This window comes from Oncorhynchus masou, chromosome 11 (assembly GCF_036934945.1).
Source record: "Oncorhynchus masou masou isolate Uvic2021 chromosome 11, UVic_Omas_1.1, whole genome shotgun sequence".
In the NCBI taxonomy this organism is placed as follows: domain Eukaryota; kingdom Metazoa; phylum Chordata; class Actinopteri; order Salmoniformes; family Salmonidae; genus Oncorhynchus; species Oncorhynchus masou.
This window is the reverse complement of record NC_088222.1, coordinates 18,765,409-18,780,038: the sequence shown is the minus strand read 5'-3', so window position 1 is coordinate 18,780,038 and position 14,630 is coordinate 18,765,409. Positions and strand designations below refer to the sequence as shown.

Genomic DNA, 14,630 nt, shown 5'->3' with positions numbered 1-14,630 from the left:
GAGAGAGGGAGGCAGGGGGAGAAAAGGACAGTCAAAAATGGAGAGACACAGGCTACTTAGTAACTTCTGAAATACTTTAGAAATATATTACCTGTCTAATATATTCTTACCTTCAAAGTACTGTGCTGAGGGGTCAGCTGGGGAGCTGGGGGTGAGTCCTGCTCTCTCTGGACTGGCCTACAGACAGAGGAACAGATCATTTTCAGACATTTCAAATAAGAGCTTCCTTTGTCCTCTAGTGGCCGGCTATGGTAGTACAGTTATATCCTCTGTAGTGATATATATATATATGGTAAAGGAGGAGCCCTTGCATCTTATGGTGTCTCCCTGATACCTGATGAGAATTAGTGGTAGAACTATGGTGTAGTGGTAGTAGTAGAGTACAGTGCTTCCCAGCAGTACACCAATTTGTTGTAGGCCTAGACATGCACACCTAAATCAACTTGTCAACTAATCATCAGGTCCTCAATTAGTTGAATCAGGAACATCTGTCCAGGACTACAACAAAAATGTGTGCTGTTGGGTGTACTGGAGGACCGGAGTTGGGAACCACTGGTCTAGTATAGTAATAGTGCCTGTTGTGATATGCTGGACACGGAGCTTCCTTTGCGTCTGATGGTGTCTCCCTGACAGACTGTGAGCAGCGAGGCAGGCATGATGGAGCGGAAGTCGTTGAAGGAGCGCCGTCGTGATGGGTCGACATCATTGCCAGTGGACACTGGCGGGGCTTCGGCCCGCGGAAACAGCTTGGACAGCAGGGGCTCCTCCGTGTTGCTATAGCGACCAAAGGCCCGGGCCACACCCAACAAGCAGGGCACAGTGTACCTGCACAGGTATTCTTGGGAGGGAGGGAGACGGGGGGACAAAGTAAGAAAGACAAGTGAAAGGCTGCCTTTTTCATTGTCATTCTGTCTCCACATACTTGAATCAAAGTTTGTGAGGACAAGAGACAACAACTAGATAACTGATCAGTAACTAGCATATTCATTAAACACTGGTGAACATGAAATGGTGGAACAGAGAGCATGCTGGTACCTTTATCATGTCCCTCTGAGTTCAAGCAGATGTCTAGCAGGACCTGCATTATGTCCATGACGGCCTCCACGATCTGTCCTCGCAGGGTGTCATCTCGCTGGGCCACGTCTGAGAGAAGAGTGACCAGACAGAAGCAGAAGTTCTCTGCCACCGGAAGGATATCTATAGGACAAGAAGAAAGATCATCAACCAGTCAGAAAGGTGGAATTAGACATCATCTTGACTGGTGCGAGAGACAAAATGCTGGCATCTCTCTCCTTACCCCGCCCTTTGCTTCCAGAGCTTTCTTCGATCCACTGGACTCTGGGAAGTCCCTTCAGCAGCCCCAGCAGGTAGGGGACAATAGAGTCTTTGTGCTACAATAAAAACATAATTCACAAACAACCCGAGCAAAGGCCATTAAACAGCTAAGGGGAGCACAGAAGGTGCCATGGACAGGAGCCAATTATTAGTCCTGAGGAGGTCAGGGAACATACATCCCATAAAAAGCAGGATATAAATACAACCCTTAACAGTGTCAGAGAGAAGGCATCGCTGCTCCAGTTCAATGTACCTGTAGGTCAGACTTGACCAGGAAGATACCCAGAGCGAGGACCGCATCCCTCCTCCTCTCGTCCAGCTGGAACACCCCTCGGAAGTCCACTGGACACATGCATTGGAGCTTTTGGACCTGAAACAGAGAACAAACAGCAAACAAGTGGCTTGCGGCTGACTAATCAAACCATCAGTCCTAACCTTCACAAATACCTTGCCCTGTATTAGCAGTTAGGGTGACTTCTACCAAGGCCAACTGACATTCACGAGAGGCTAAACGCTTGCCTCTGCTCCAGCTTTACAGATAAAGATAGTAAAGTACCCCTGGATTCCATGTCCTTCAGGAAACACAACACAGACAGTCCTATACCGCATAGTAAACATGGCATTGACAGCGTGACTGCACTCCAGGCGCGGAGCCAAACAACTAGCCCTTAGCATTAATTAGCTTAGCTAACAAGGATCAGCCTTTAAGCTCAGTGAGGAGGATTACAGCCTAATGTCAACTCGCCACCACAGCAGAGAGAGAGATACAAATCCAGTGATAAAAATCACACTCAGTCACACGCACAGTTGAAGTCGGAAGTTTACATACACCTTAGCAAAATACATTTAAAAACTCAGTTTTTCACAATTCCTGACATTTAATCCAAGTAAAAATTCCCTGGTTTAGGATCGCCGCTTTATTTTAAGAATGTGAAATGTCAGAATAATAGTAGAGAGAATGACTTTCAGCTTTCATTTCTTTCATCACATTCCCAGTGGGTCAGAAGTTAACATAAACTCAATTAGTATTTGTTAGCATTGCCTTTAAATTGTTTAACTTGCGTCAAATGTTTCAGGTAGCCTTCCACAAGCTTCCCACAATAAGTTAGGTGAATTTTATCCCATTCCTCATGACAGAGCTGGGGTAACGGAGTCAGGTTTGTGGGCCTCCTTGCTCGTACAAATGTTTTCAGTTCTGCCCACACATTTTCTATAGGATTGAGGGCAGGGCTTTCTCCAATACCTTGACTTTGTTGTCCTTAAGCCATTTTGCCACAACTTTGGAAGTATGCTTGGGGTCATTGTCCATTTGGAAGACCCATTTGCAACCACGCTTTAACTTCCTGACTGATAACTTGAGATGTTGCTTCAATATATCCACATCATTTCCCCTTCCTCATGAAGCCATCTATTTTGTGAAGTGCACCAGTCCCTCCTGCAGCAAAGCACCCCACAACATGATGCTGCCAACCCATTCTTCACGGTTGGGATGGTGTTCTTTGGCTTGCAAGCATCCCCCTTTTTCCTCCAAACATAACGATGGTCATTAAGGCCAAGCAGTTCTATTTTTGTTTCATCAAACCAGAGGACATTTCTCCAAAAAGTACGATATCTGTCATTATGTGCAGTTGCAAACCGTAGCCTGGCTCTTTTATGACGGTTTTGGAACAGTCACTTCTTCCTTGCTGAGCGGCCTTTCAGGTTATGTCGATATAGGACTCATTTTACTGTGGATATAGATACTTCTGTACCTGTTTACTCCAGCATCTTCACAAGGTCCTTTGCTGTTGTTCTGGGATTGATTTGCACTTTTCACACCAAAGTACGTTCATCTCTAGGAGACAGAACGCATCTCCTTCCTGAGCGGTATGACGGCTGCGTGGTCCCATGGTGTTTATACTTGTGTACTATTGTTTGTACAGATGAACGTGGTACCTTCAGGCATTTGGAAATTGCTCCCAAGGATGAACCAGACTTGGAGATCTACACTATTTTTTTCTGAGGTCTTGGCTGATTTCTTTTGATTTTCCCATGATGTCAAGCAAAGAGGCACTGAGTTTGAAGGTAGGCCTTGAAATACATCCACAGGTAAACCTCCAATTGACTCAAATTATGTCAATTAGCCTATCAAAAGATTCTAAAGCCATGAATTTTCCAAGCTGTTTAAAGAAACAATCAACTTAGTGTATGTAAACTTCTGACCCACTGGAATTGTGACAGTGAATAATAAGTTAAATAATCTGTCTGTAAACATTTGTTGGAAAAATTACTTGTGTCATGCAAAGTAGATGTCCTAACCGACTTGCCAAAAGTATAGTTTGCTAACAAGAAATTTTTGGAGTGTTTGAAAAACGAGTTAATGACTCCAACCTAAGTGTATGTAAACTTCTGACTTCAACTGTATGATATATCATTCTAATCTCTGTACACTTATATACACAAAGTTTTCTACCCAGAATTCTGGACCTTTATGGCACAGTAGTAAGACTAGTGCACTTGCCATGGTTGCAATAGCAAGGTAATTTAATAGGATCTCTGGTTTTATCATACCATTCTGAATGTTCGTGTAAAACGGTGCAAACATACATGCATACACAGTAGCAGTCAAAGGTTTGGACACACCTACTCATTCAAGAGTTTCTTTATTTGTACTATGTTCTACATTGTAGAATAATAGTGAAGACAAAACTATGACAACACATATGGAATGGAATTTCAGGAAATTTTTTTCTTTAAGTGCAGTCGCAAAAACCACCAAGCGCTATGATGAAATTGGCTCTCATGAGGACCGCCACAGGAAAGGAAGACCCAGTTACCTCTGCTGCAGAGGATACGTTCATTAGAATTACCAGCCTCAGAAATTGCAACCCAAATAAATCCTTCAGAGTTCAAGTCACATACTCATCTCAACATCAAATGTTCAGAGGAGACTGGTGAATCTGGCCTTCATTTTTATTTATTTTACCTTTATTTAACTAGGCAAGTCAGTGAAGAACAAATTCTTATTTTCAATGACGGCCTAGGAACAGTGGGTTAACTGCCTGTTCAGGGGCAGAACGACAGATTTGTACCTTGTCAGCTCTGGGGTTTGAACTTGCAACCTTCCGGTTACTAGTCCAACGCTCTAACCACTGCCGCTCATGGTCGAAATGGTCGAAATGCTGCAAAGAAACCACTACTAAAAAGACACCAATAAGAATAAGAGACTTGCTTGGGCCAAGAAACATGAGCAATGGACATTAGACCGGTGGAAATATGTCCTTTGGTCTGATGAGTCCAAATTTGACATTTTCGGTTCCAACAGCTGTCTCTTTGTGAGACGCAGAGTAGGTGAACGGTTGATCTCCACGTGTGGTTCCCACCTTGAAGCATGGAGGAGGAGGTGTGATGGGGACACTGTCAGTGATTTATTTAGATTTCAAGGCACACAACCAGCATGGCTACCACAACATTCTGCAGCAATACACCATCCCATCTAGGCCTGGGCAGTATACTGCTTTATTGCAATATACCAGTATTGATGTATGGACCATGAGTTTTTACTTTACCTTCTATACCAGTATTTGAATGTTTGGTTTGTTAAATGTGATACACAGTGTGTAACGCCCATTTGTATAGTTTACTTCACAACTTGAGTTATATCTCTCCATTTTCTCTATGCCGCTTCCCAAACAGACATAGCCACGCCCCCTGTCACTCAAGGATCGCATTTGGTGTTCCTCAACTACGGACACTTGTGTTCAGTCTGTATGGTCAATGCAGCATATGCAACACTGTTGATGACAACAATGCAGTTGTCACTTGCTTCTTAATTAATATAAATCTACTAGGATTCTATAATTACACCATTAGCTTTTGTTTCTTACATCTGCAAACAGCTAGTTTGTCTTTTCTTAGCAAGTTGTTCCTAAATCGTGTTAGCCGCTGATGCTAATCGCTAGCTAGCTAATAAAATGTACTAAGAGCAAGCATAATTATCTATACAGCCTGAAAATACCAGTGATTGTGTAGACCGAAATCAGCATGTTTGTGCAACAGTGTCTTCTAAATTAAAGAGGTAAACGCAAAGCAAGAATATGTTAGCTACATGAAGTAGCTTAAAGAAAACATTCAATGTAGCCAAAGATTATAAGGCCCTTTAGGAAATAACTATCAACACATAACACAATAACTCCTCCCTGACATTTTAATTCGTTGTCATGTCAAACACTGTTTTAACAGTGCCCACTATTATATTCCAACTACATAATTAGAATAGACATTCTTCCCATGATTCCAACAGTTAACCAAAGTGTTTTGCTCTAAATCGCAAGTCAAAATGCAACATTAGGTTAAAAATAAGGCCCAGATGACTTGCCCATATTGTGCATCCCTATGTGGCAGTGTGGAAAAGAACTCAAATGCAGAAATTGATGAAAATTATGATTTTTTTGGCGTTGAAGTTGAACAGTATAAAGCAATAGGAATGGAGAAAGATCCATTGAAATCACTTAGAATAATGTGTTGCCACCCTAGGGTCATGCACTACTCAAAGAAAACGTAGAACTTTTATTATTAAAAAACATAAAATACCATCATATTTTATCACCCAGCCCTTATCCCATCTGGTTTGTGTAAACCCTTGTTTAAATTCAGTACAGTTCAAGTGAACCCTTTCAGTTACTACGAATGGTTAAGCTTACTGTTTTTGGCATGACAAAATACAGAGGAAACGTGTTTTAGTTAGGACTAGTGGGACACGTTTCCTCCGTATTTTGTCATGCCAAAAACAGTAAGCTTAACCATTCGTAGTAACTGTGGGACAATCATTTTTTTTTTTTTTTTTCAACAGGACAATGACCCAAAACACTTCCAGGCAGTGTAAGGGCTATTTGACCAAGAAGCTTACCAGATTACCTGGCCTCCACAACCACCCGACCTCAACACAATTGAGATGGTTTGGAACACAGAGTGAAGGAAAAGCAGCCAACAAGTGCTCAGCATATGTGGGCACTCGTTTAAGACTGTTGGAAAAGCATTCCATGTGAAGCTGGTTGAGAGAATGCCAAGAGGGTGCCAAGCTATCATCAAGGCAAAGGGTGGCGACTTTGAAGAATCTCACATGTATTTTGATTTGTTGAATAAATTGGTTACTACATGATTCCATGTGTTATTTAATAGTTCTGATGTATTCACTGTTGTTCTACAACGTAGAAAATGATGAGTAGGTGTCCAAACTCTTGACTGGTACTGTATATACACTATATGCATTTGTACACAATTTAAAACAGGTGTTGGTAGGAAAGCTGCTCAGAGCAACATCATTGATGACTTCCAGTTTTTGCCTAAAGTTTGGCTGAAAGTTCCTCCCATATAGCTTTCCTACCAACACCTGAATCAACATGATGTAATGTGATATAAGGCAAATGAGCAAACAGCCTGTTGAAATCATAGACCTTATGGTTGAAATAAAGAATGCAAAACATTCAAGTAAACAGTGACCAATCAATGACCAGAAATATACGGGGGCGTTACCTTGGTTGAGGTTTGAGAGCTAGCTAATTTATGGGTATGCCAACTTCCTCATTCTGATGGAATGATAATCCACCATATATCATAATCGACAGGACAGATAGCTAAACGCGTAGATAGCAAGTGATGTTACTTATTAAACTAGGTTGTCAGTATGTAAAACTGCCTAGTTTTTGTGTCGTGTTCCGGTGTGAAATTACAAGCCAATGAACTAAGGGCCTCTACTTGTGAATGGATGTCTACAATGGCTAGCATTGCTGTCCAACAGCCGTGTGCAGCTCTTGGAAAACGAATAATTAGCTAATAACTAATTTCGATAGCATCGCATATCACTGCCATATAACGTTAGCCTTAGCGAAACGTTTTTTTGTAAATAATGTATATTATCCTGTTGCGATATTGTAAAAACATGTATGTTTATGGAACTGTGTAGACAACTTAGCTAGCTAGCATACGCTCACTTTACGTTAATGCTAATAACATAACTCACCTTATCTATCGGCGCTGGGCGGTGTGCGGCCAAAGAGCGCGCCAGGGACAATACAGTGTTGAAATAAAAACCCCTCGTTCCTACTCCTTTTGCAGACATGTTTACGAATCAAGACAAACGGGTAGTAAGAACATTATACAGCTTTTACCGCTGCGAAGAGGACAAGTGAGCACCCAACGTTGGTGCCTAGTAGACGGCCGTCACTAGTTACCACAGCCACAAGGTCTTAATTATGGCTAAGCCACGCCTATTTCCAATAGGTTCCCGGAGGGTCTCTATACTACCACTACTGATATGTAAATCTCAGTGCACAGCATCTCTTAGGAAAAGTGGGGGCTTTCGAAACTAACCACATAAGAAGTGGGGGTTTCGAAAGGAGTATTTTAACACTAGAAGCGCTGGAATTCCATAACTACTAGAACCGCAATGACTTGATATTTCAATTATATATTATTATTTCAAATATTTAAGTGATAATGTCCGAGAAGCCGGTGTTTGGAGGATATATTATCACGGGTGTTGTTATGGGCCAATATATTCTCCAAACACCGGCTTCTCGGGCATAATCACATTCATACAACGGGTTACCAACATATTCAAACAATGATTTACATATTTTCATTAAAAACGTAATTTTATGAATTTATTCATACTATATTTTCCTTCCACAAGATATAGTCCTGACTCAAATCTAGGGTTGCTAACCTATCCGGCTGGTCCTTCGTTCTATAGGTTCAGTTGCCAGAGTTGCGACCCAGTCGTTGTCTTTTTGTTCTGTATGGTCGCGACCCAGTCGTTGTCTTTTTGTTCTGTATGGACGCGAACCAGTCGTTGTCTTTTTGTTCTGTATAGACGCGACCCAGTCGTTGTCTTTTTGTTCTGTATGGACGCGACCCAGTCGTTGTCTTTTTGTTCTGTATGGACGCGACCCAGTCGTTGTCTTTTTGTTCTGTATGGACGCGACCCAGTCGTTGTCTTTTTGTTCTGTATGGACGCGACACAGTCGTTCATTCCGTACTGGCTGGCAACGTTCTTATCCCTTGCTCGCTAGCCAACTACAACTAACTTACATTCACGTCAAACAGTGCAGCTAGAATAACAACAAAGTAGCTGCATTTGCATTTACTCAGGCTGTTTTCTCATGACATTTATTTGAAGACATCCATAACAATGAGTTAATGATGTGCGATTTCACCTGGCATTGAAAATGTGCTCTCTCATCAGGACACTGGTTCAGAGGAAAGAGCCAACAACACAGCTAACACCATCACTTCAAACGGAAGCTGGAAAGACTGCAAACTATCTGCACTTCGTTTTGTTTTACCTGTTTTCTATTAATATTTCTTCATATAGAAATACAAATTATGCTGATTCATGATTTTGACTTGCTGAGAAAAACTGCCTGCCTGTCTGTCTCATCCCGACTCCAGGCGGTGACATCTGGAGATCGAATTTGAATATTGAAACAATGTTGGAGAGACAGACAGCAAGGTTTATACAAATCTCTGAAATGTGAGATCATGTCTAAATGCTTTTTATAGTGGAGATCAAGTTTATAAATTGCCTGGCTGGGCTGATGAGACAGGGGATTGCAGTGGTAATTTGTGGAATAGACACCGGCTGGAATGCGGTTTTAACCCATCAGCATCAAGGATTAGACCCACTCGTTGTATAATCAATAATAAATAATACATTCTAAAATGAATGCATTTTTATGTTAAAATAAATTATAACAGCGCAGTGGTCTAAGGCACTAGCTGCTGGCTGTGCCACCAGAGATTCTGTGTTCGAGCCCAGGCTCTGTCGCAGCCGGCCGCGACCGGGAGGCCCATGGGGCTCCTGTGGCGGACAGGGCGCAGTGCACGCGACCAGGTCGCTAGGTGTACGGTGTTTTCTCCGACACATTTGTGTGACTGGCTTCCGGGTTGGATGTGCGTTGTGTCAAGAAGCAGTGTGGCTTGGTTGGCTTGTGTTTCGGAGGAAGCATGGCCTTCGACCTTCACCTCTCCCGAGTCCGTACGGGAGTTGCAGCGATGAGACAAGACAGTAACTACTACCAATTGGATACCATGAAGAAGGGGGTAAAATAATAATTAAAAATATATGTCATTTTTAAAAATCATAACTTCAGGACAGCAAATGTAAATTGTCATCATTCAGAAAATGTATTGATTGATCCGAAATTGTTCTCCTAATTTGTGGAATAGACACCGGCTGGAATGCAGTTTTAACCAATTAGCGTCCAGGATTAGATCCACCTGTTGTATAATAAATAATACATTCTAAAATGAATGCATTTTATGTTAAAATAAATCATAACAAACTTCAGGACACCAAATGTAAATTGTAATCATTCAGAAAATGTATTGATTGATCCGGAATTGTTCTCCTAGAATAATGCAGCACAACCCATTCCTCACTGAGTATGGCTATATGGGCTGCAATGCAGGCAGGCAATTTAGTAGGGAATAGCCTTTCAATTTTTTTTTTTTTGGGGGGGGGGTTCTATTATTCTGACTGTAAAATATGTAGGTTTATGTGTTTACTGTGGTAGGGCAGGGGATATATGTGTTTGATGTCTTCTAAATGAACATGTTGATTTCATTGGCATGGAGCAGCAAATAGCCTGGCTAAGCAGCACATATGCTATCATGTTCTTTTGAAATAAATGTTCTTAATGTAATACTGTTTTTATGACACTCCTAAACAAAATATGAATATATTTCTTTGGGACTTGTAAGAAACATATTAAACGCATGTAATAACGCATTCACTGACTGTTGTCTGCCTGTGGCCTAACCATGCGATTGTGGCTTGCACACTGTGTCATAACCCTACCCTCCCCCTGTTCCTTGTGTAGATACTAATCGCACTGGTACAACCCTGTTTGAGTGGCTGATTGAGATAACACATTAGCGTCACTGCACATATATATTGGAATCCCTAAAACACCCGACCTCCTTTGGGATGGGCTCCAAAGACAAAGAACTCTGTCAAGAACCAACGGGATACGGACACCAGGCTGGAGGGGACTGTCTATCACCTACAAGCAACCTACCAGAAACCAGGACTACCAGAATCTACCTACGTCATTTCAATGTATTTAAGGGACTGCATATCATGTTTAAAAATAAAAATGAAATGTAAATATAGGACAAAACACACATCACGGCAAGAGAGACCTAAGACAACAACATAGCAAGGCAGCAACACATGACAACGCAGCATGGTAGCAACACAACATGACAATAACATGGTAGCAGCACAACATGGTAGTAGCACAAAACACGGTACAAACATTATTTGGCACAGACAACAGCACAAAAGGCAAGAAGGTAGAGACAACAATACATCACGCAAATCCGCCACAGCTGTCAGTAAGAGTGTCCATGATTGAGTCTTTGAATGAAGAGACTGAGATAAAACTGTCCAGTTTGAGTGTTTGTTGCAGCTCGTTCCAGCGGTTAGCGGCAGCGAACTGAAAAGACGAGCGACCCAGGGATGTGTGCGCTTTTGGGACATTTAACAGAATGTGGCTGGCAGAACGGGTGTTGTATGTGGAAGATGAGGGCTGCAGTAGATATCTCAGATAGGGGGGAGTGAGGTCTAAGAGGGTTTTATAAATAAGCATCAACCAGTGGGTCTTGCGAGGGTATACAGGTATGGAGTGCAGTGATGTGTCCTGTAAGGAACATTGGTGGCAAATCTGATGGCCGGGTGGTAAAGAACATCTAGCTGCTCGAGAGCATCCTTACATGCCGATCTATAAATTATGTTTCCGTAATCTAGCATGGGTAGGATGGTCATCTGAATCAGGGTTAGTTTGGCAGCTGGGGTGAAAGAGGAGCGATTACGATAGATGCAACCATGTCTATATTTAACTTTAGCCCGCAGCTTTGATATTTTTATTTATGTAACCAGGTAGGCCAGTTGAGAACAAGTTCTCATTTACAACTGTGACTTGGCCAAGATAGAGTAAAGCAGTGCGACACAAACAACAGAGTTACAGAAGGGATAAAAAAACATACAGTCAGAGACACAATAGAAAAGTCTATATACAGTGTGTGTAAATATAGTACGATTAGGGAGATAAGGCAAAAAATAGGTCATAGTGGCAAAATAATTACAATTTAGCAATTAAACACTGGAGTGATAGATGTGCAAGTAGAGGTTCTGTGGTGCAAAGGAGCAAAAAAAAATAACAATATGGGGATGAGGTAGTTGGGTGGACTATTTACAGATGTGCTATGTTCAGGTGCAATGATTGGTGAGCTGCTCTGACAGCTGATGCTTAAAGTTAGTGAGGGAGATAAAAGTCTCCAGCTTCAGTGATTTGTGCAATTCGTTCCAGTCATTGGCAGCAGAGAACTGGAAGGAAAAGCGGACAAAGGAGTTGGCTTTGGGGGTGACCAGTGAAATATACCTGCTGGAGAGCGTGCCATGGGTGGGTGCTGCTATGGTGACCAGTGAGCTGAGATAATGCAGGGCTTTACCTAGCAAAGACTTATAGATGACTTAGAGCCAGTGGGTTTGGCGACGAATATGAAGCGAGGGCCAGCTGTCATGATTGTCGTAAGAACGGGACCAAGGCGTAGCGGAGGTTGAGTTCCACATATTTATTTCAAAAGTGAAACTTAAAGCAAAAACAATAAATCAATAAACGAACAACGAAACGTGACTACGTGGTGCACAGGCACAAACACAAAATAATATACCACAAACACAGGTGGGAGAAATATCTACTTAAATATGATCCCCAATTAGAGACAATGATTACTAGCTGCCTCTAATTGGGAATCATACAAAACACCAACATAGAAAATAATATACTAGAATACCCCTAGTCACGCCCTGACCTACTACACCATAAAGAAACAAGGGCTCTCTATGGTCAAGGGCGTGACAGTACCCCCCTGTTGAAGGATTTTTTATCAATAATGACTAAATGATGTGTACATTTAACATAGAATTATAACTAATAGAATTCTATCCTCTCTGATGAAGAATATTTGTACATAGGCCAAGAGGAAGGGTTAACAGACAACTTGTGATCACAGTGAAACTAACAACAGGAAGGATGTCTGGTCCCCAACCAGGGACGGGAGAAACCGTTGGGCTTGCAGTAGATTGTGTAACATGTGGTAGCATATGATAAGCAATATGTATGTGTTGGAATGGAATTGAAAAGCAGCTTTGTCATTGTCTTAGAGGAGGAGGGACATTTAAGACGAAATGAGAGGTATATAAACCAATGTACATGAAATGATGGGTAGAGCTCTCGAGAATAAATGCTATTGGCTAATTTTGATGGCTGGTCTCTGTTCATTTTATGCAAATATGAACCTTACAAATTCTTAGAGATGGACAGTGTTTTAATCGAATTGGTTAATGAACACATAAGAACTAAATTCATTTAACACCAACCCAAAGGTGCAGACTCCGGCCGCAAAACCTGAAATCAAATGGAGGGGTTAGGGGGGGTGACTAGTGTCGGTGCTGGCTGGGCACCGGTGCAGAGGAAGGCTCCTGCCCTGGAACGGGACTGGACACTGTGCCTGGACTGGGAACCGGCGCAGAGGAAGACTGCGGCCTTGGAGCGGGACTGGACACCGTGCCTGGACTGGGAACCGGCGCAGAGGAAGACTGCGGCCTTGGAGCGGGACTGGACACCGTGCCTGGACTAGGCACCGGCACAGAGGAAGGCTCCGGCCTTGGAGCGGAACTGGACACCGTCGCTGGACTCTCTGGACCATTGACCCTTTCTGGAGGTTCCGGACCGTGGACCGTCGCAGGAGGTTCCGGACCGTGGACCGTCGCAGGAGGTTCTGGACCGTGGACCGTCGCAGGAGGTTCCGGACTGTGAAACGTCACTGGAAGCTCTGGACTGTGAACCGTCGCCGGAAGCTCTGGACTATGAACTGTCGGCAGAAGCTCTGGACTGAGTGCGCACTGGAGGCCTACTGCGTGGAGCCGGTACAGGTGGCACCGGACTGGTGACATGCACATCAGGGCGGTTGCGAGGAGGATCAAAGGACGTACCGGACTGGGGAGGCGCACTGGAGGCCTGATGCGTGGAGCCGGCACAGTTGGCACCGGACACCATAGAGAAACAAGGACTCTCTATGGTCAGGGCGTGACACCAGCTAATGAGAGCATACAGTTCGCAGTGGTGGGTAGTATATGGGGCTTTGATGACAAAACGGATGGCATTGTGATAGACTACATCCAATTAGCTGAGTAGAGTGTTGGAGGCTTTTTGGATTGGAGATGCTTAATGTGAGTCTGGAAGAAGAGTTTACAGTTGAACCAGACACCTAGGTATTTGTAGTTGTCCACATATTCTAAGTCAGAACTGACCAAAGTAGTGATGCTAGACGGGTGGGTGTGTGCAGGCAGCGATGGGTTGAAGAGCATGCATTTAGTTTTGCTTGCATTTAAGAGCAGTTGGAGGCCACGGAAGGAGAGTTGTATGGCATTTAAGCTTGTCTAGAGGTTTGTTAACACAGTGTCCAAAGAAGGGTCAGAAGTATACAGAATGGTGTCATCTGGGTAGAGGTGGATCAGAGAATCACCAGTAACAAGAGCAACGTCATTGATGTATACAGAGAAAAGAATCGGCCCCTGAATTGAACCCTGTGGTACCCCCATAGAGACTGCTAGTGGTCCGGACAACAGGCCTTCCGATTTGACACACTAAACTCTATCTGAGAAGTCGTTGATGAACCAGGCGAGGCAGTCATTTAAGAAACCAAGGCTGTTGAGTCTGCTGATAAGAATGCGGTGATTGACCTAGTCGAAAGCCTTGGACAGGTCGATGAAGACGACTGCACAGTATTGTCTTTTATCGATGGCGGCTATGATATAATGTAGGACCTTGAGCGTAGCTGAGGTGAACTCATGACCAGCTCGGAAACCAGATTGCATAGCGGAGAAGGTACTGTGGGATTCGAAATGGTCGGTGATCTTTTTGTTAACTTGGCTTTCAAAGACTTTAGAAAGGCAGGGTAGAATAGAATGGCAAATCACGTCTGTTCAGAACCAGACATTTAAAAATGTAGGAATCACTTAAAAAAAAGATTGTTTGTTGACCATTAATATTTTTCAGTTTGTTGACGATGAGGGATTATTAGAAGCTTTTAGCAAAACTAGTATTTACACACTAGCATTGCTTGGAATTAGCTGGCAAAAAAATAGTTTGCTTAAGCTAGATCCTTGTGCAGCGGAGAATTTGAGAAAACATCTAATGGAATGTATAATAATATAATGTATAATAGTATGGAATGTATAATAGTAT

The 14,630-nt window shown here is 42.8% G+C and overlaps 1 protein-coding gene across 2 annotated transcripts in view; it reads right to left on the bottom strand.

Annotated features, from left to right (window-relative positions):
- The window catches only part of LOC135548257 (phosphatidylinositol 4-kinase alpha-like), a 36,073-nt gene extending 28,525 nt beyond the window's left edge, over positions 1 to 7,548 (bottom strand). For both annotated transcript variants that reach the window (XM_064977656.1, XM_064977657.1), the window contains exons 1-6: positions 7,337 to 7,548; positions 1,589 to 1,705; positions 1,298 to 1,391; positions 1,036 to 1,197; positions 576 to 838; positions 111 to 177 (exon numbers count right to left, since the gene is read on the bottom strand). In XM_064977656.1, coding sequence (XP_064833728.1) covers positions 111 to 177; positions 576 to 838; positions 1,036 to 1,197; positions 1,298 to 1,391; positions 1,589 to 1,705; positions 7,337 to 7,435 — 802 coding nt within the window. In that variant the 5' untranslated portion in view covers positions 7,436 to 7,548. The remainder of the gene's footprint in view (positions 1 to 110; positions 178 to 575; positions 839 to 1,035; positions 1,198 to 1,297; positions 1,392 to 1,588; positions 1,706 to 7,336) is intronic.
- Positions 7,549 to 14,630: the final 7,082 nt, after the last annotated feature.